At 42.8% G+C, this 20,590-nt stretch overlaps 1 protein-coding gene across 1 annotated transcript in view; it reads left to right on the plus strand.

Moving 5' to 3' along the window:
• The window catches only part of ANK3 (ankyrin 3), a 367,935-nt gene that overhangs the window by 160,588 nt on the left and 186,757 nt on the right, over window positions 1-20,590 (plus strand). Inside the window, exon 8 of the mRNA XM_075534954.1 lies at window positions 1,115-1,213. Coding sequence (XP_075391069.1) covers window positions 1,115-1,213 — 99 coding nt within the window. The remainder of the gene's footprint in view (window positions 1-1,114; window positions 1,214-20,590) is intronic.

Raw genomic sequence — 20,590 nt, forward strand, 5'->3', positions numbered from 1 at the left:
GTATGAGCCCTGTGTTAGTCTGAGTACTTTATAGAAATAAAACCTCAGAAACTCATTTAAGAGAGTTTTATGTAAAGATTAAGTGCACATCAAAAAATATCCCAACCCAGTGCTGCCCAAGCCCACAAATCCAACATTAACCCATATGTCTGACACCAATCCACAAAGTCCTCCTCCGTCTCACAAAACACACACAATGATGCCGACTGCAGGAGGAAAGCTGAGTCAGTGAATGTGTAAGCATCTCAGCACTGGCAGGGGTCTCTACATGCTGCTCCAGCACCCGGGGCTGTATCGGGGTAGGTCCATATAGCTTCTCCTTGGGGATGTCTTGCAGGAAGTGAGCCTTGCCAGCTGAAGCAGGAACTGCTAAGGCAGTTGCACCTGGTGCGACCATCAGAAAACAAGAGACCCAAGAACTAGAAAGGCGAAGCTTACCGAGCCATTTATCCCTCTGCCCTTCAATTGACTCCACATGTGTTTACTGGCCAGGTTGGCACAATAAACTAACTCAAGCCCCCAATAAAATGATCTAAAAAAAAGGAGAAAGCAGAAGGCCATTTCTGAGCACTCAAATATGGAAGGGAAAAAGACAAGAAAAACCACCAGCCGCTCCAAGGGAGAAAGACGGGCTTTCAACCCCTGTGAAACGTTACCGTCTGGAAACTTGCAGCGGCAGCTCTCCCTGTCTCACAGGGTTGCTACGAGTCGCCCTCAACCCGATGGCAGTGAGTTTGGTTTGGGGAGCTTGGGGCCTCACCCCTCAAAGTGTCTTCCTTAACATTTCTACCTTCTTTTGGATCCTCCTCCTAAAGAAAATCAGAGAGAAATGTTGGGAAATACACTGGTCGTAAGAAGAACCACTGGGGGGAAAACAAGGAGCTGATACCAAGGGCTCAAGAGTAGAAAGCTAATGTTTTGAGAATGATGATGGCAACATGTACAAATGTGCTTGACACGATGGATGGTGATAAAGGTTGTACGACCCCCAAATAAAATTATTAGAATAAAAAAAAAAAAAAAAAAGAACAACTGAAGCCAGCTGTGGGAGGTGTAGGGACAACATTTTGGTCAATCTGAGGATAAAAGTGCTTTTCTTTCTGTCCTTCCACAGAATGACATTACTCCTTTGCACGTCGCATCAAAAAGAGGAAATGCCAATATGGTGAAACTGCTGCTTGACCGGGGCGCTAAAATCGATGCCAAAACAAGGGTAAGAGCGCAATTTTTGTACCTGATTTTGCTTCTGCTCAGGAGGTAGGAATGAATACCTTTCCTCCGGCCTTTGGACCGGGTGGGAAGAAAATGGGGAATCTTTCACTCTGCCCCTCGTTGCTTTATTCTTTTCTTAAGTTGTGATCTCATGGAAAATGAGGGCTGAACATGCGCCTCTTCGAATGGGTTGGCCATTCCTATTTATAAGTCTTTAATATGTGTTTAAAAGTACATGAATTTAATTATAGACACCTGTTACAGTCAGGCGAAGTTCTGGTGGCCCAGGGGGTAAACATCCAGGTGCTCACCAGAGAATTGAGCTCGTTCCAACCCCAGCAGCTGCTCTGTAGGGGGAAGAGGGGACTTAATGCTTCCATGAAGAGTGCAGCCTTGGGAACCCTGAGAAATGGTTCTGCTCTATTCTGGAGGGCCGCTCGCTCAACGTCAGAATCAACTCATTGACCATGGGTTTGGGTACCAAGGTCAGGGTTATACTTGAAAATTTCCAGAGTTTAATCTCTGCTATACACTGAACCATTTGGTCTGTTGATCTTAAAAATGTAGATTCTTCTTCTTTGTAAACAAATCTGTCTAAGTAAGCATTTGCTTGCTTGGTGCCAGGCCCCGGAGTAGGGGAAGGCACTGCAACTTCAATTCTAGTGTGAATGCTGGATGCTGGACTTGGGCCGATACAGGGAGGCTACTTGCCTTTCTGCAGGTGCCTGCTTCATCTGCACACAAAGAAAGCTATAGGCCACCGACAGGGGTTGTCGCAGTGAGCGAGATAATATTGGTGAACTAGACCAGTCTAATCTGTGGCAGTGAGCTTTCCGCCGGCATAAAGCAGGCTGGAAATTAAGTTCAGCTTTTACTAATCTCAGAAATTTAATTAGCACTCAACTACTAACCAGTGAGGTTTTCAACATCTTCAGCCAATTCTTTTCCACGTCCTCTGGATAAAAATGTAAGGAAGAGTCACATGAATACAAGGTTATCTCCACCATGAGCATTCAGCTGTTAGCAGATTTAGAGGTTTCCTCTGTCCTGCAATTGTACCTTCTGCAGGCCTCTTCTTCTCCTAAGAATATGCTGTTCATGTTTCTTAAACTGGCCTGGAATCCTCAAGTTGATCCCTGTAGCTTTTTGATGTACTGCTTCATTTATTATTCATTACATTTAATCACTCAACCGATAAATCATTATTATCTCCACAAGCCAGGCCTACTAGATGACAGAGCCATGTGAGGAATCGGACAACCCCATCATACTCTTCTGAAGCTGATGGTCTAGTTTCTCGTCTGTACTTTGACTTTGGCCGACCGAGGCATTGATCCCAACCCAGCGCAGCCATTGATAACTTGGCAGGAGACTCAAACCTCTTTCCCCTTATGACAGTGGGACCTAACTACGTTCATGCATGTACCTTAAAAGAGAGAAATGTTCTAGAGAGGGTAGGCAGGGGGGAAGAAAGAAGATGAAAGTTAGCCCCTAAAGGTCTATTTGTTTGGGCAGAGCCTGAATAGAGGTCTTCTTGCACTGGCATCATTTCATTAAGGAGCAATTGCCAGTGGCAGAGTGCTAGAAGAATTGGTTTCAATGGCAGGTGTGCTCTGCTGAGCACAGGTGCACTGAAGAGAGGATGAGGAATAAGATACAGGTGGTGGTGCATGGCCCACCCGATTGTCCTGTGGAGGTGAAGGCTCATTAGTGACGCAGGTAAACTTTGTGGAGGGAAATGGGGGGCTCTGAAGCCCAGCAGCCGCTTAAAGAGAGGCTTAAGGCTTTAGTGAGTATATGAACCGGGAATTACCTTTCCGCTCTAACCCTTGGGACTGTCACCAATCACCAGGACAGCAAAATGACTTGCCAATCATTTTGCATTCTCTATCAAGCACCTAGGCCCTATCTTTCATAGAACGGAAGGGAGAAGGCGTTATTTAGGAAGTCTGGGCCCTATCTCTAGGGAGTGACTCCGTTTCCCTGTAAAAGGAATCCCGGAGGTGGAGCTGTTGCCATTGGGTCCCATCACGTGGCTCCAGCACAGCAGACCGGAGCGCTGAGGAGACCACAGACAGCCCAAAGGGCCCAGGTTTCAGGAGACAGCGTCTAATCAGAACGTCGGCCATGCCAATCTCTTCCCTCTGCGTAGTTCCCGGACTCTGTGGTCATCTTCATATGGCCTCTGTCTTGTCATGGGTGCGTTTTCCGGTGTCTCATCTGCTCTTCAGTCACTCAGAACTGACAAGATTTAGAATGTGCTTACTTGGGTAGGATTTACTGAACAAACAAGGAAAATCCTGTTTCCAAACAAGATTTCCCACACATTTTAGGGTCAGGGCTGAGGGGACGATTACCCTTTGATCCATGAACGGGGAACATATCAGAGAGGAGCATTCTTCTGCAGAGAAATAGCAGAGGTATGAAACTGTGTACAGCAAAATGCAATGTGCAAGTTGGGGTATGCTACAGCGGCTCCCTGTTAGAAAGGACTGACCTGCTTTAAATAAAGAAGATATTTGATGTTTCTGTTTGGTGTTCCTTTAGAATTGTTCCCTTCCCGGTTGTTCCAGGAGAGAAATATGAATGTGAATCCTGGGTGAAAACGTTCCGGCTGCTGTTGCCCTGCACAGGGTGGGGGGTGGGGGGGGTCAGTAGTGCACAGGCTAAATTCCTGGCAGGCCAGATGGAAGAAAACTGAAGGGTAGGTCCCAAATATGTAAACTATTTTGTCTTCTCTTCGTCAAAGCGCCCCTTCTCTGGTTGAAATGACTAAGTAGTGACAGCATGTGTGGGTGGAAGGGGAGGAGCCTGCTAAAATGTCAGAAAGCCCGGGGCAAGCCTAACAGGAGAAAGCTGGACTTCTCCTAAACACAAGCCTCAATCCAAGGCCAATCCAGTAGCCCTGGGAGAGACAGCCCCTTAAAAATGAGCTGTCATTATCTCCCTATTATGAATTGGATTAGATGCCCTCTAAATCTGTGTTATAAAGCCTGACCTCCGGACCTGCGGTTATAAACCCATTTGGGTGTTGGACCGTCTTTGTTATGTTAAGGAGGCAGGATTGGCGAAGAAAAATCTTGAGTGGGCGTCTATTTGAGATATGAAAGAGATGGAACAAGTGAGCAGAGTAGAGATGGGGAGGGGGGTACGTGGGGGGGAAGCTATAAAAGATGCCAACCCACATCAAGGTCACCTGGGAGCAGAAACTCAAAGAGACAAGGACCTTCCTCCGGACCGAGCAGAGAGAGAGGTCATCTTCTACATCTGGTACCCTGATCCAGATTTCAGGGCTCCTAAACTGAGAACTAAAGTGCAAGCCTCCCCGCTGTGGTCTTTCTGTTACAGCAGCACGGGGTCACTAAGACACCACCTACCCACCATCATTCCGGGACCTGCTGCTCGTGCCGCTCTCAGTGCACTCAGCAAGCCTGGCTCCCTACACGCTGGTCACCCCTGTGTAGAGACAAGAAAGGAAGTCTCGATTTCACCTCAGAGATCTGCACTGTAAAGGCAGCTCTTCCCATAAACAGTCCCATTTCAAAGCTGATTCTTGTTCTTGTTGTTGTTGTTGCTGCTCGGTGCCTTTGAGTTGGTTCCCACTCCGTGACCCTGCGTACAACAGAACAAACCACTCAAAATTGTTCTCGTGTTTGAGCCATTCGGTTGCAGCCACTTTGTCAGTCCATCACGTTGAGAGCCTTCTTTTTTTGCTGCCCTTTCTACTTTACCAAAAATGATGTCTTTGTCCACGGGTTGGTCTCTCCTGAGAACCTGTCCAAAGTACATGAGGTGAAGTCTCGCCGTCCTGGTCTCTAAGGATGAACATTCTGGCAGTAATTCCACGACAGAGTGGGTGTCCTTCAGGCAGTCCATCGTACTGTCAACATTCTTCACTGGCACCGTTCCAGTGCCTATATTCTTCTTTATTCGATGTCCAAGTTCACATGAATTTGAGGCAATTGAAAACATCATGGTGTGCGTCAGGCTCTTGAGCAGCAGATTGACCCAATATAATCATTGTTTGAGCTCTTGACTGCTGTTTCCATGGGCATTGATTGTGGATCCACGGAAGACAAAATCTATAACAACTTCAATCTGTTCTCCATTCGTCATGATGTTAGCAAGACAGATTTTGTCTTTACAAAATTTTGGCTTTCTTTACACTGAAGACTGCAGTCCTTGCCCTTCATCAGCAAGTGCTTCAATCCCCTCATTTTCAGCAAGCAAGGTTGTGCCATCTGCATATCTCGGGTTGCTAATAAGCCCTTCTCCAATCCTGATGCCACATACTTCTTCGTACAATGCAGCTTCTCTGATGATTTGCTCAGCATACAGACTGAGTGAGTGTGGTGAGAGGATACAACCCTGACACACACCTTTCCTGATTTTAAACCAAGCAGCATTATTCTGTTTGGACAGCTGCCTCGTGATTCATGTGCAGGTTCAACCTGAGCACAATCAAGGGTTCTAGAATGCCCATCTCTCTCAGTGCTAGCCACCGTCGAATGCCTTTGCATAGCTGACCCTTAGAGCCCTTTAATTTAAGGAAACAACCTGGATATCACAAAGAATTCAGATAAGGACTGATCAAGATCTTACTAGCTGGAGAAACAGGATATGAGTGAATTTTATTTTTACTCTAGTGCCTGATTTCTAGTCTTCAGTACAACTAGCAAATGGTGAAACCATGACCTTAGGAAAGTTCATCCTCCCGAATCTTAGTCTCCTTCCAGGTACAAAATTGGAGTTTTTTTCTGATGATCTCATAACTCCTAACCAACTGGAAGAACATCAGTCCTTGTATCTTTAAGGAAAGTTAGTAAGTCTAAATATCATAATGGTGATGCTTGAATTCTTCCCACAAGAGATTAGTTGTGCTAGGAACTAACATTTGACTAATTTCAAGAAAGCATTTCTATTGTTCTTACCTTCTACCACTAACTAGTATCAAACAGCTTGTTAAGTTTTGCTCCCTTCAAACAGCCACATATGTGGCTGTGATAATGTAACAATGACAGGAAGTGGCTGATAGAGGAATATCTATCCACGCAGGTTTTTCAATCTGATTTATAGGCAGCATCCTAGATTTAAAATGATTCACAAAGTTTGTTCAGTGTTCCAACATCTTAATTTTTCATGTATTTTATATACTGAAGTGCTTTTTTCAGAATGGTTATTCATTTATCATTCCACTGAACTCGTGTTCTTTGCAAAGTGAACACACGTTTATGTATATGAGGGAGCTCCCCAAAATAATGTTTTGAAGCACATTCATATGTATTCAAAGAAAACACGTTGCAACCGATGGCTTTTTGTCTTTTTTATTTTCTTCTGCATCAGTTCACAGCCAATCAGAGGCTTCTTATGGTCCCAAGACAAGAACTGCAGCATCATACGAGTCTTCTGTCTCTTTGCAGATTCCTCCCTCTCCAACAATCCGAGCAGCCTTCCATGGTTCAGAGAAGAGGCAGGAGTCCAGTAATAACAAAAGCAGTAACAGCACTCTAATTCCCAGAAAGTCCTCTCAATTTCCAGCCTTCCTAGCAAGCCAGCCCTGGCCATGCGTCACATATCCCATCTCTACACTGCATCCAGAGCTGCCGCTCGACATTCAGGTTCATCCTAACAGCACCAGCACACAGCACCTTTTCTGGCCCATGCTGTGTGTTTAATTCGTGTGTCCTAGTTATGTCAAGATACTCTCCTTAATGTTACATTTACCAAAAAGTCTTACCTTTACTTGACTTTTTGCTGGTACTGTAATAAACTTAATTATTCTGCTAGAAGTTAATGGCATCAGTCTATTTAAAAGAATGGAGGAATATTTCTGTGCAGATAGATACAGAGTTCTTGGAGAACCTTCCTGCATGGGCCAGTTGTTAAATTCTTACTACTCTGGGACCGTGTTAGGGGGACACTTTCATGCCCTGTCATTGTAGCTTGTGGTTCCCCAGCTTCTTGTGATTCTAGGGTTAAATCCTAAGAAAAAGAAAATACTGGTCGTGAGTTTTGATTTTCATTAAATTCCCAGGAGGACAATTCCTTTTTTAAAAAGGTATCCTTGAAAATGTTAGCTACAAAAAAGAAGAAGAAGAAGAAGTAAATGTTAGCTACTTCACAGTCTTAAAAGTCTTCACCGAGGAGAAAATACTTCCTCCGTAGAGTTATATGATAGGCATGTTGATAAGAGCATTTGAAATAGTAAGACAGGCTTTGAGTTTCCGCAGTAATTAAAACTAACTTGACTATATCTCTTATAACTTGACTATATCTCTTACTACATCTCTTATAACTTGACTATATCTCTTACTATATATATGTCTTACAAAAATGTTTTTAAAAATTTTTATATCACAAATATTACAAGGTAATTTTAAGTCATTTGTACTAAAAGGACAAAATATCATGAAATTAAAGAATATGTCTTTGGCCTTCCAAACATGAGTCTTTGTGACAAATGCAGAGAGTTCTAGGAATATGTTGTTGTTGTTAGTTGCCAATCAGTTGGTTCTGACTCATAGCTATCCTGTAGACAATGTGTATAGTAAACATTGCCTGTTCTCACAGTTGGTGTAATGTGTTACTTCATCTTGTCAAGGACCTTCCTGGTCTTCACTGACCTCTTTACAAATATGATGTCTTTCTGCAGAGACGGCGCTCCCCTGATAATGTGTCCAGAGTATCTGAGACAAGTCAGAGTGCTTTATTATGCTTCTCCCAGCACAGTGATTAGAATGATCTTGCTGTTCTGGTGTCAGGTCCTCTTCTAAATCCAGGTTGATATTCTCAGCAGCTCGTTGTCAAGGTACCACTGCAATGATCAAATCAATCAGCAAAATTGTATCTACATGCGACATTACTGATATTTCTCAATTATCTCTGCACTCTGCTGGGTCTTCTTTCTTTGGAATGGGCATAAATATGTATCTCCTCCAGTTGGTTGGTCAGGTAGCTCTCTTTCAAATTTCTTAGCATTGACAAATGAGAACTTTCAGTACCTTATCAGAATGTTGAAACATTTCCATTTGTATTCTGCCAGTTCCTGGATCTTTGTTTTTTGCAAATGCCTTCAGCATAGCTTGGATGTCGCCTTTCAGTCTATCTGGTTCCTGATCGCATGCTACCCCTTGAAATGAGTGTATGTCAACCGCCTCTTTTTGGTATAGCAACTCATGTATTCCTTCCATCTGCTGATGTTTCCTGCATTGTTCAATCTGTGTGCATGGAATTCTTCAATATTACAGCTCGAGGCTTGAATTTCTTCCGTTCTTTCAAAGGGAGACTTGCTGCCTGTGCTCTTTCTGTTTCGGCTTTCGACTCGAGGTCTTGGCACGTTTCCTGAAAATACTTTGTCTTCTCAAGCTATCCTCTGAAATGTTCACTTCAGCTTTTATGCCACCATTTCTTCCAGTTTCTTTATCTAGTTCCTGTGTTCAAGAGCAAGTTTCAGAATCTTCTGTGGAGTCTACTGCCATCCACATGGATCTTTTCTTGATTTCTTGTCTCTTTACGGACCATTTTTGCTCTCAATGTATGAAGCAACAATGGGCCTATGCATAGAAACAGTTAGGAGGCTGGCCTACTACCGGGCAGTGTTCCATTCTCTTATGCATACAACGGCAGCACAAGATGTGCTTGGTGTACTCCACAGCTCATCGGGTCAATCTTCACTGCATCCAATCCAATCTTGAAACTTCTTGCATGGACTTATTTTATTTTCAACTCCAACTTGAAGTAGAGATGAGCAATTGATGGTCTGTTCCAGTCTAATCTCCTTTGGCTGCTGAAGATGAGTTTCTCCATGGCCAAGACCCGCAGATATAGTCAGTGTGGTGCCTGTTTGATTCCATTTGATTCCATCTGTGTGCCATGTATACAGTCTCCATTTATATGTTGACAATGGAGATTTGCAATGGAGAAGTCATTAGTCTTGCTAAATTCTCTCATGTATTCCCCAGCTTCATTTCTGTAACAAAAGCAGTATTTTCCAACTACTGTTTCTTCCTCTTTGATTCCAATTTTTGCATTCTAATCACAACAAAAACAAAACAAAATTACCACTGCAACTTGATTGCATTTTGATCAATTTCCGACTGAAGAAGTTGGTAGAATTCTTCAATGTCTTCATTGCTAGTTTTAGTGGTTGGTGCATAAATTTGAATTGTCGTTGTATTTACTGGATTTCTTTTTTATCGTTTTATTAGGGGCTCATACAGCTCTTATCACAATCCATACATGCAACAATTGTGGAAAGCGCATTTGTACATTCATTACCCTCATCATTCTTAAAACATTTGCTCTCCACCTAAGCCCTTGGCATCAGCTCCTCATTTTTCCCCTCCCTTCCTGCTCCCCCTCCCTCATTAACCTTTGATAATTTATAAATTATTATTTTGTCATATCTTTCCCTGTCCAATGTCTCTCTTCATCCACTTTCCTATTTTCCATTCCCCAGGGAGGAGGTCACATGTAGACCCTTGTAATCGGTTCCCCCTTTCCAACCCATCCTCCCTCCACCCTACCAGTATCACCACTCACACTACTGGTCCTGAAGAGATCATCCGCCCTGGATTCCCTGTGTTTCCAGTTTCTATCTGTACCAGTGTACATCCTCTGGTCTAACCAGATTTGTAAGGTAGAATTGGGATCATGATAGTGGGAGAAGAGCAAGCATTTAGGAACTAGAAGAAAGTTGTATGTTTCATCATTGCTACATCGCACCCTGACTGTCTCCTCTCCTCCCTGAGACCCTTCTGTAAGGGGATGACCAGTGGCCTATAAATGGGCTTTGGGTCTCCACTCCACACTCCCCTTCATTCACAGTGATTTAATTTTTTGTTCTGATGATGCCTGATACCTGATCCCTTCGACATCTTGTGATCGCACAGGCTGGTGTGCTTCTTCCATGTGGGCTTTGTTGCTTCTGAGCAAAATGGCCGCTTGTTTACCTTCATGCCTTTAAGAACCCCAGACACTATATCTTTTGATAGTCGGCACCATCAGCTTTCTTCACCACATTTACTTATTCACCCACTTTGTCTTCAGGGGTTGTGTTGGGAAGGTGAGCATCATAGAATGCCAATTTAATAGAAGAAAGTATTCTTGCATTGAGGGAGTACTTGAGTGGAGGTCCAATGGCCTTCTGCTATCTTAATACTAAACCTATAAATATATGTACATAGCTCTATTTCCACATCCTCATATATAAATACATTTACATATGTACATGCCTTTATTTAGACCTCTATAAATGCCCTTTGCCTCCTAGCTCTTTCCTCTATTTCCTTTGACTTTCCTCTTGTCCCACTATCATGCTCAGTCTTCACTTGGTGCTATAGTTTATTGTGCCAGCCTGGCCGATAAACACAAGTAGGATTAACTGAAGGGCAGGCGGATAAATGGCTCGGTGAGCCTCACCTTGCTTGTTCTGTGCCTCAGTTTAAAGGAGTACACTACATATGGGATGCCTAGCCTGTGGACTGTGTCGCTGTAAGTTGAGGTCCCTTTAAGCCCACATGATTGGAATGTTCATCTCTGGAGCTGGGGACTGACAGTTGATGACAGTTGGGGACCTGCCTTGGTGTTTGCTGCCTGGGTATATATAGCCCAGCTCTCTATACAGAAGGGGACTGGCACCTGGCAGCTCTCAAAACTTGAAGGACTGCTAGTGTCTCACTGCTTTATAATTTAACTGTTAATTTCTTGTATTATCTATCTGTATATTATTTAACGGTTTATTTCTCAAATTATATATCTATTTTTATAAATATATTTATATATAATTACTAGCAATCTGGTTTGTCTCTCTAGAGAACCCTGTCCAATACATTTGGGTTTCAGTAATTCCTCTTGATTATATTACCCTTGATCATGCCCTTCCAGGCCTCCTACACCCTCTTCACCACTGATTTGGATCACTTGTTCCCTTGTCCCTGGGTTTGTTAACATCACTACCTCTCCTCACACCTCCCTCTCTCCCATGTCCTCCTGGAACTGTCAGTCCCGTTGTTTTCTCCTCCATATTGTTCATCCAGATTATCTTATTTAGACAGACCTGCGGAGATAATAACATGCACAAAAATAAGACAGAGCAAAACCAAGCAGCAATATACAACAAAACAACAATAACAACAACAAACCAATAACAGAAAACACAACAGGAAAGAAAAGCGTGTAGTTAGTTCAAGGACTGTTTGTTGGCCTTTAGGAGTGTTTTCCAGTGCAATCTGTTGGGGCACCACTCTCTGGCCCCAAAGTCCACCTTCAGCATTCCCTGGGGACCTCACCACTCCATTCCCTTGCTGTTCTGTTGCACCCCCTTAGTGTTTCTTCGATGTGGCGGTGTCAGATTGGGCACAATTCCCACACTGTGTCTCCGATGGATTTCTTTATTTGAACATCAATATTTTCCTATTACAAGTAGCAATGCACTTCAAAATAGATCTTAAAATGTTTTTTGTTGTTGAATGTGACACTATTTCTCTTAAATTTGGCATTTTTTGGCACAGTAAACCATATGAGTGTCTGATTCCAAATGGCCAATATCGATCCATTTCAGCTCACTGAAGCCTAGGGTGTCTATCTTTATGCATTCTATTTCATTTTTGAAAGCTTCTAATTGTCCTAGATCCAAACCTCATCTATTTCATGTTCTAATTATTAACACATGTTTGCTGCTGTTTCCTCTCATTTTGAACTGTGCTCCATCAGCAAATGGACATCCGATAACTTTATTCCATCCAACTCATTATGGTTGGCTCTCCTCAGAGGAAGCAGCGCTTCTTCAGGTCTCAAATCTATTGTCTATCCCTGCCACTACACAGTTGAGTTTACTTTGAAGAGGCAGTTCTTCCTCAGCCGTGTTTTGAATACCCTCTAACCTGATGGGCTCATCTTCTGGTACTCGATCTGATAATGTCCTGAAGCTGTTCATTACAATTTTTAGTAGTAGATCCCTTAGGAATAGATCGCCTCTATCTTCTTCACAGTCTTCATTTTTTTACTTCACAAACTCCACTGAAATTCGTTCCCTTTGGGTGACGCCGAGGGTATCTGAAATACCAGCGACATAGTTTCCACGATGATGACAGCAACATGCAAACCACCACCATATGACAAGCTGATAGGTGTGTGGTAGTCTGAGAACATAGACATTTGTGTTTTATTTCACATTGAAAGTCCCATTTCCATTATTAAAATAGAAACCCATAATCAATGGGTAAATTTTATACATCACGTAATCCTGCCTCTCTCTTACAATCTCCAAGGCAGACGCTGGGCAGTTATAATACTAGTTAATTGCTATGTAGTTTCAATTGTTGGTGCTCAGAAAGTAATCTATCTTGCCTCTTATTTTCCCTTGATGTGTGGTGGTAATTGCTCACATCCTCTTTCCTTTAAATAACTCTGCATCAGCCAGGCACACGGGTACTCCATAGTTATCAACCATCAATACCTTTAATTATCCTCCCTCCCAACAGGAAAAGATAAGATAAATGAATAAGTCATGGCTGTTGTTGTTTTTAATTGTGAATCTAAATTTGATTTTCCTCGGTAACTGTGAGCTACAGGAAAACACCACCTCATGTTTACGTCTTATTTCATAATGTGTTCTCTGAAATCCACCCACCGAGAGGTCAGTATTCTCCTCTGCATTCACAGGACGAACGTCCATAAAGTAGCATGTGCTGAAAACACACAGAGCATGTCACGTCCAGTGCATCCTCCTCCTACCTTCGCATAATCGCGGAGTAGCTTGCGTCGGCTTAGGTTACAAATGCTGGGGAAAATGTTTTCTTAAAAATGTTTAAAGGCACTGGAAAGTAACCAAACCCCAGGCATCCGTTGGAGTGGGCTCCCCTTTTGCAAGAACTGCATCACACAGAAGGAGACTGGTGTTTATAGGTAGGGAGCATTTCCTACACCGTGCCACGTGACGCCATGGGACTCACAGGCAGACATTGGCAGTTTTCTGGGCTTGAGGAAGTAGGGTCAAATTGGGGGTTATGAGAGTGACTGCAGGGTAAGAGGAGAAATCCCTGAAGGAAGAGACTGTAGGGGAGTGCTGAAGCCAATGTACAAAAACTCCGACAAGCCTCGGGCTGACCCCAAAGGGTGTGAGCCAAAAGCCCTGACAAGACAAGCGCATCAGCTCCCCAGCGCAGTGCAGACGGACTGTGGAGACTGAGAACCTCCAACTCAGAGGGACATGGTAAACGCCTTAAACTTTTTATTGAGATTCCAGGAAAAGTTCATGTGGTGAGTTACGGCTTCACCCGGACTAAAAGAGTCACTCTAGGATGAAGGACAAACCCAAACTAGACTTGCCGTTGAAAGCCCCAACCAGGCCGCTCCAAGGTCCACATGACCCACCGGTAACTTTACTGCTGGCAAGAACAGAGCACAAGCCACAGGAAAACCCATAGTCTTCGCTACACATTATCCATAATATTGACTGTGTAATTCTTAAATTACTGGACAGTGGCGAAAACTGGAAAATGTGGCCCACAGCAGAGAGGAAAATTCTCTAAAGATATTTGCTAAATTTTAAAAGACATTGGATTCAGACTCCAGTATATATTTTTTAAACCATTTTACTGGAGGATCGTGTCCCGTCCCGTGGGAACTTTAACGTGGATCTTGGAGGATAGAGGCACAGAGAATGAAGACAAGACAGTATCCTGATCAAGTCTTGTTTTAATGAACAAAGAGTTACAGCTTATATCGGCCAGCAAGGGGGGGAAGCATCCGCCGCACATGCAAATCAGGCTACTTTGGCAAAAGGCCAATCAGGGAGTTCAGGGGAACGTGCCCTGCCCGTGAGGCAGTAACGGCTTACAGTCGTCAACCAGATACTCCGCAGAGTGGCATGTTTATGCAAATCAGGCATGGGCGAGGACAATCTTTTCCCCAATCAAGGGGGATGCAGGACACAGGTGCTTAACTAAAGAGCATCACACCTTGTTTGCTCAAGCTTTACAGCTGCAGTGCTCTGTCACTTAAGCTGGGGTAGAAGAATGCCCAGAGCTCAGGCTAATGAATTCCAAGTAATGGCCGGGCCTCATGGCTCCGGACAGGATCTTACAACTCATCACAATCCATACATGCATCCATTGTGTCAAGCACATTTGTACATTTGTTGCCATCATCATTCTCAAAACATTTGCTTTCTACTGGAGCCCTTGGTATCAATTCCCCATTATTTCCCCTCTCTCCCCGTCCCCACCCTTAGGAACCCTTGATAATTTATAAAATATTATTTTGTCATGTCTTTCACTGTCCAATGTCTCCCTTCACCCACTTTTCTGTTGTCCATCCCCCAGGGAGGGTGATATATGTAGATCTTTGCAATTGGTTCCCCATTTATACCCCACCTTCCCTCTATCCTCCTGGTAATGCCACTTTCACCACTGGTCCTGAAGGGATCATCCACTCTGATTCCCTGTGTTTCCAGTTCCTATCTGCACCAGTGTACATCCTCTGGTCTAGGCAGATTTCTAAGGTAGACTTGGGAACATGATAGTGGGAGGGGGAAGAAGCATTTAAGAACTTGAAGAAAGTTGTATGTTTTATAGTTGCTACACTGCACCCTGACTGGCTCATCTCCTCCCCATGACCCTTCTGTAAGGGGATGTCCAGTTACCTACAAGTGGTTTGGGTCCCCACTCCACACTCCCCCTCATTCACAATGATAGGATTTTTTTGTTCATTGATGCCTGATATCTGATCCCATCAACACCTTGTGATCACACAGGCTAGTATGCTTCTTCCATTGGGCTTTGATGCTTCTGAGCAAGATGGTCGCTTGTTTACCTTCAAGCCTTTAAGACCCAGTTGCTATATCTTTTGATAGCCATGCACCATCAGCGTTCTTCACCACATTTGCTTATGTACACGCTTTATCTTCAGCGATCTTGTTGGGAAGGTGAGAATCATGGAATGACAGTTCAATAGAACAAAGTGTTCTTGCATTGAGGGAGTACTTGAGTGGAGGCCCAATGTCCATCTACTACCTTAATATTAAACCTATAAATATATACACAGAGATCTTTTCCCCATCATCATATATAAATATATTTACATATGTACACGCCTGTATTTAGACCTCTATAAATGTCCTTTGCCTCATAGTTCTTTCCTCTATTTCCTTTGACTTTCCTCTTGTCCCACTATCACACTCAGCCTTCATTGGGTTTCAGTAATTCCTCTCGGTTACATTGTCCTTGATCAAGCCCTATCAGACCTCTTACACCCCTCTTGCCACTGATTTTGAATCCCTTGTTGTTCCTTTGTCCCTGGGTTTGTTTAACACCTCTTCCATTCCCCCACCTCCCCTCACCCATATCCTCCTGGAACCCTCAGTCCGTTGTTTTCTCCTCCAGATTGTTTATCCCACCTATCTTATCTAGGTAGACCTGCAGAGATAATAATATGCACAAAACAAGACAGAGCAAAACAAAGCAACAACAACAAAAAAACAACAAATAGGACAATGACATCAAAAACCAATGACAAAAAAAGAAAAGCCTGTAAATAGTTCGAGGACTGTTTGTTGACCTTTAGGAGTGTTTTCCAGTTGAGTCTAATGGGGCACCATGCACTGGCCCCACAGTCTATTTTTGGTACTCCCTCAGGACTTCCTTGCTCTGCCTCCCTTGCTGTTCTGTTGCACACCCTTAGTGTTTTGCCTCGGTGTGGTGGTGTCAGATTGGGCTCAATTCCCACACTGTGTCTCCAGTGTTGTCCACTGTAGGGCTATGGGTCAGTGAGGGATGCCATGTCTCATATTGGGGCCGACCATATGGTCCTCTCTGTGCATTGGGATGCTCTGAGCAGGGCTATCATCCTCAAGGCTTGGTGGGTCAGGATGTGTTCCACTCTCTCTTCCTCCCCCTTCATTTGCTCCCGTGTGCTCTGATCAGACATGTCCTTGTCCCTGAACTAAAGTGCTGTCCTCTGAAGTAAATTCTTCTTGGGGGAGGAGTGGTTGTCCATGTAGTTGGGATTGGGGCCAGCCTCTCGGACCTCTCTACTGGTTCCCTGCTTCATGCCTGTATGTTGCATTCACATCTTGGTGCACTGGATTGAAGTCTGGTCCCTATGGAGATATAAACAATACCCTTCCCTTGGGTGGATTAGTGCCCTGCTTCCCCTCTAGCCATGGCTTTTTTCTTCCTCCACCTTTTTAGTTGGCTACCATATGTACCCCTGGTTTGGGTCTGGCCCCTACCATTACTACCTGGACCTCACCCCAGGAATGTTTGTATACAATAGTTTTTTCCCTGTGCCCCTTTGAAAAAAAAATTTGAGCTTACCTCAGCGGACTGATGTTGTACTTGTTCTTTTGTACTTGGCTTACTTCACTTGGCATAATTTCCTCCAGTTCTTCCCACGTGGTGATGTGCTTCATGCGTTCATCACTGCTTCTGATTGATGCACAGTACTCCATTGTATGTATGTACCACAGTTTTTTAATCCATTCATCTATTGATGGAAATTTGGGTTGTTTCCAACTCCTTACAATTGTGAACTGTGCTGCGATGACCATTGGAGCACAGATGTCTGGTCTTGGTTTGTTTCTTGCCTCTTCTGGGTATATGCCCAGTAGGGGGGTTGCTGGGTCATATGGTAGCACAATTTCCATTTGTCTTAGATAATGCCAAAAATAGATTTCCATAGGGGCTGTACATACCTACAGATCCACCAGCAGTGGATGAGAGTTCCTATCTCCCCACAGCCCCTCCAACACTTGTTGCTTTCTGATTTTTTGATACAGGCTATCTTTGAGGATGTTAGCTGGTATCTCATAGTTGATTTAATTTGCATTTCTTTTATTGCTAATGATTGGGAACATTTTCTCATATGTTTATTGGTCATTCAGATTTCTGCCCCTGTGCAACATCTGTTCAGATCCTTTGCCTACCTCCTCAGCAGGGAATTAGTTGGGTTTTTTTTCTTTTTGGAAGCTAGCAGAGTATTGTAGATTTTAGTAATAAGGCCTTTGTCTGATGTGTCATTGCTAAAGATGTTTTCCCAGTCCATGAGCTCTCTTATTACTCTCTTGGTAAATTCTTTTGATGTACATTGGTTGTTTTTTTTTAATCTTCAGTATATCCCACTTGTCAATTTGTGACTCATCTGTATTTGTATCCTTCCCTATTTTAGCCTATGTATTCTCTGTGCTAAAGTTCTCAGGTTGGTCCCAATTCCCTCATTGATGGCCCTAATAGTTTGGTGTTTTACCTTGAGGTCTGTGATCCACCTTGAGTTTATTTTTGTTCATGGAGTGAGATAAGGGTCTTGCTTCATTTTTCTGCAGGTAGACATCCATTTTTTTCCAGCATCACTTGTTGAAGAGGTCATCTGCTTCCCATTTGATATTTTTTGGGCCCTTATCAAAGATCAATTGTCTGTATGTTGATGATCTTATTTCTGGGTTTTCAGTTCTTTTCCATTGGTCTGAGTATCTGTCATTATTACCAATACCATGTGGTTTTGACCACTGTGGCTGTATAATATGTGCAAAAGACAGGTAAAGCAAGCCCTCCCACTCTGTCCTTCTTCTTGAGGAGTTCTCTGTTAATTCGCGGCTTCTTCCTTCTCCATATGAAGTTGGTAATCAGTTTTTCCATTTCTTTGAAGAAAGATGAGGGTAATTGTATTGGGGTTGCATTAAACTTGTATAGTGTCTTGGGCAGAACTACATTGAGTCTTCCAATCCATGAGCATGGGGTATTCTTCCTTTTGTTGAAGTCACTCTTGGTTTCTTATAATAACGTTCTGTAGTTTTCCTCATATCAATCTTTTGTTGTTTTAGTCAGGTATAACCCTAGATATTTCAATTTGTGTTTGGCTATTGTGAAGGGTACCACCTTTTTGATCTCTTCTTCTGTGGTCTTATCCGATGTGTATAACAGTCCGATGGACTTCTGTTTGTTGATCTTGTATCCTGCCACTCTTCCAAACTCCTCTGTTGCTTCCAGTACTCCCCTTGTGGAACTTTTGGGATTTTCCACGCAAATAATGATAGTTTAACCTCTTCCTTCCCCTTTGATGTCTTTTCTTTGCCTATGCTTTTAGCTAAAACCTGTAGTACGATGTTGAACAAGTGTGGGGAAATGGGGCATCCTTGTATGATCCCCATGTTCAGTGGGATTGTGTTTCTTTTTTCTCTATTGACTATCACATTGGCTGTATATCTTGAGGAATTTTCCTTCCATTCCTATCTTCTTGAGTGTCTTATACAGGAATTGGTGTTGGATGTTGTCATATGCTTTTTCCACATCTATCGATATTATCATGTGGTTCTTAGAGTGTTTCATGTCAATCTGGCGAGTGATACTAATCATCTTTTGAATGTTGAACCATCCCTGCATCCCTGGTATGAATTCTACTTGGTCATGGTGAATTATTTGTTTTATATACTGTTGTATTCTATTGGCCAATATTTTGTTAAGGATTTTTGCATCAATGTACATTAAGGATATTGGTCTGTAGCTCTTAATTCTTTTGGGATCCCTGCATGGTTTCAGTATCAGTTATACTGGCTTCATAGAAAGAATTTCAGAGTTTTCTCTCTTTTTCTATGTTCTTGAAGAGTTTGTGTAGGATTGATGTCAATTATTCCCTCAATGCTTGGTAGAATTCTCCTGTCAATCCATCAGGGGATTTTTTTGTTGGTAATATTTCTATGGGTCTGTTAAGATTCTTGACGTCCACTGGGGATAGTCTAGGGAGGGATTGTTTTTCCAAGAATTTGTCCATGTCTTCCAAGTTGTTGAATTCATTGGAGTACAGTCCTTCATAGTACTGTGTAATTATCCTTTTGATTTCATTAGGGTCTCTTGTAATGTCCCCTCTTTCACACCTCATCCTTGCTATTGAAATATGTTCCTTCCTTTCTTTGGGTAGGTTTGTCAGTGGTCTGTTGATTCTGTTTATCTTTTCATAGAATCAACTTTTAGCAGGATTAATTTTATCCATAGTTTTCTTATTTTCCCTCTCCTGAATTTCAGCCCTGATTTTTATTATTTGTTTTCTTTGCTATTAGTAGGACTGTCCTGTTGACTCTGCTCTATTTGCTGTAGATTTTGTGCCAGTATATCAATAATAAGTCTCTCTTCCTTTTTCATGTGTGCAGGTATTGCTATGAAACTTCCTTTGATAACTGCCTTTGCTGTGTCCCATAAGTTTTGGTATGTCGTGTTCTCATTCTTGTTGATGTCTAGAAATTTCCTAATTTCTTCTCTGATCTACGACAGTACACACGCCTTTTGCAATAAAGAGTTATTCATCCTCCAATTGTTTTCTCTCTTTTTCTTCATCTTCCTTCTGTTGATGCCCAGCCTTTTGGCACAGTGGTCAGAGAGAGAGGTCTGTTTGATATCAGTCAGACTCCAGTATTTTTTAAGAAATTTCTTGACACAATAGAAAGAATCCAGTCCTTCAGATAGAAGCAAGCCTGAGTGTAAATTTTCTTCCCCACACCTTACTTGCCACCTGACGCTCATTATGTAGGGCCATTCCTCCTTGGAGCCCACTGTCCATCTAGGCCTAGGGCATAGGAAGAGAGATGCTGAGGCCTGCATCATAGAACTGTCATGATGGTTCAGTGAGATAACAAGGATCAGGTACCTGGAATATGGAGAGCATTGAGAAAATAGGATTTCAGTTCCTCCTACACCTCATCTCCACCTGCTTAATATGAAAAGGAGGATATAGTCACAATTTTTCACTGAAAATACAGTTATGAGAATAGCTTTGCTTTTAAACAATAATTGATGCCATTTTGTTTACTTCTGCCTATCGTTGTAAATCTCATGTAAGCACCATCTATTTTTGTTCCTGGGTTTCAGTTAAATATCACATCCTGTTTTTCATGCACGATGTAGGAAAGAGACTCTACACACAGCGTTATCGCGACTTGACTTCCTGTACCTTCTCTCGAGGGAGGTTTTTGCTTCGGAGAAAGAAACGTGAACACAAATTTGAAGCAAAACACAAACCCTTTCTTGAAAATGTTTCCCAAGTTTTGAATTTATGTCACTACAATATTGGTGTGAGCAAATGTAACCTATTACAGATCAATTCTGTGTTGACTAGGTGTGTTGAATCAATACCCTGCTCCATGCTTTTCAGAACAACCAACCTGGAAAGAAAGTCTTTGTTGACCTTCCTATGTGCAAGGTTTGCTTGCAAGGTAACACAAGACAATGGCGCATTCTATCCAGCCAGTACGGTGTGGTTCCTCGCTGCACGGATAAGATTACTGTCAGTGAAATGAAAGAGGAGATCCGGACTGGCCAGTTTGCTTTGCTTCAAAACTCTGCCCAAGGGAATCGTTGTTCATTATGTTAGTGCTTTAAAAATCAAGGGA

Source organism: Tenrec ecaudatus, chromosome 16 (assembly GCF_050624435.1).
Source record: "Tenrec ecaudatus isolate mTenEca1 chromosome 16, mTenEca1.hap1, whole genome shotgun sequence".
Lineage (NCBI taxonomy): Eukaryota > Metazoa > Chordata > Mammalia > Afrosoricida > Tenrecidae > Tenrec > Tenrec ecaudatus.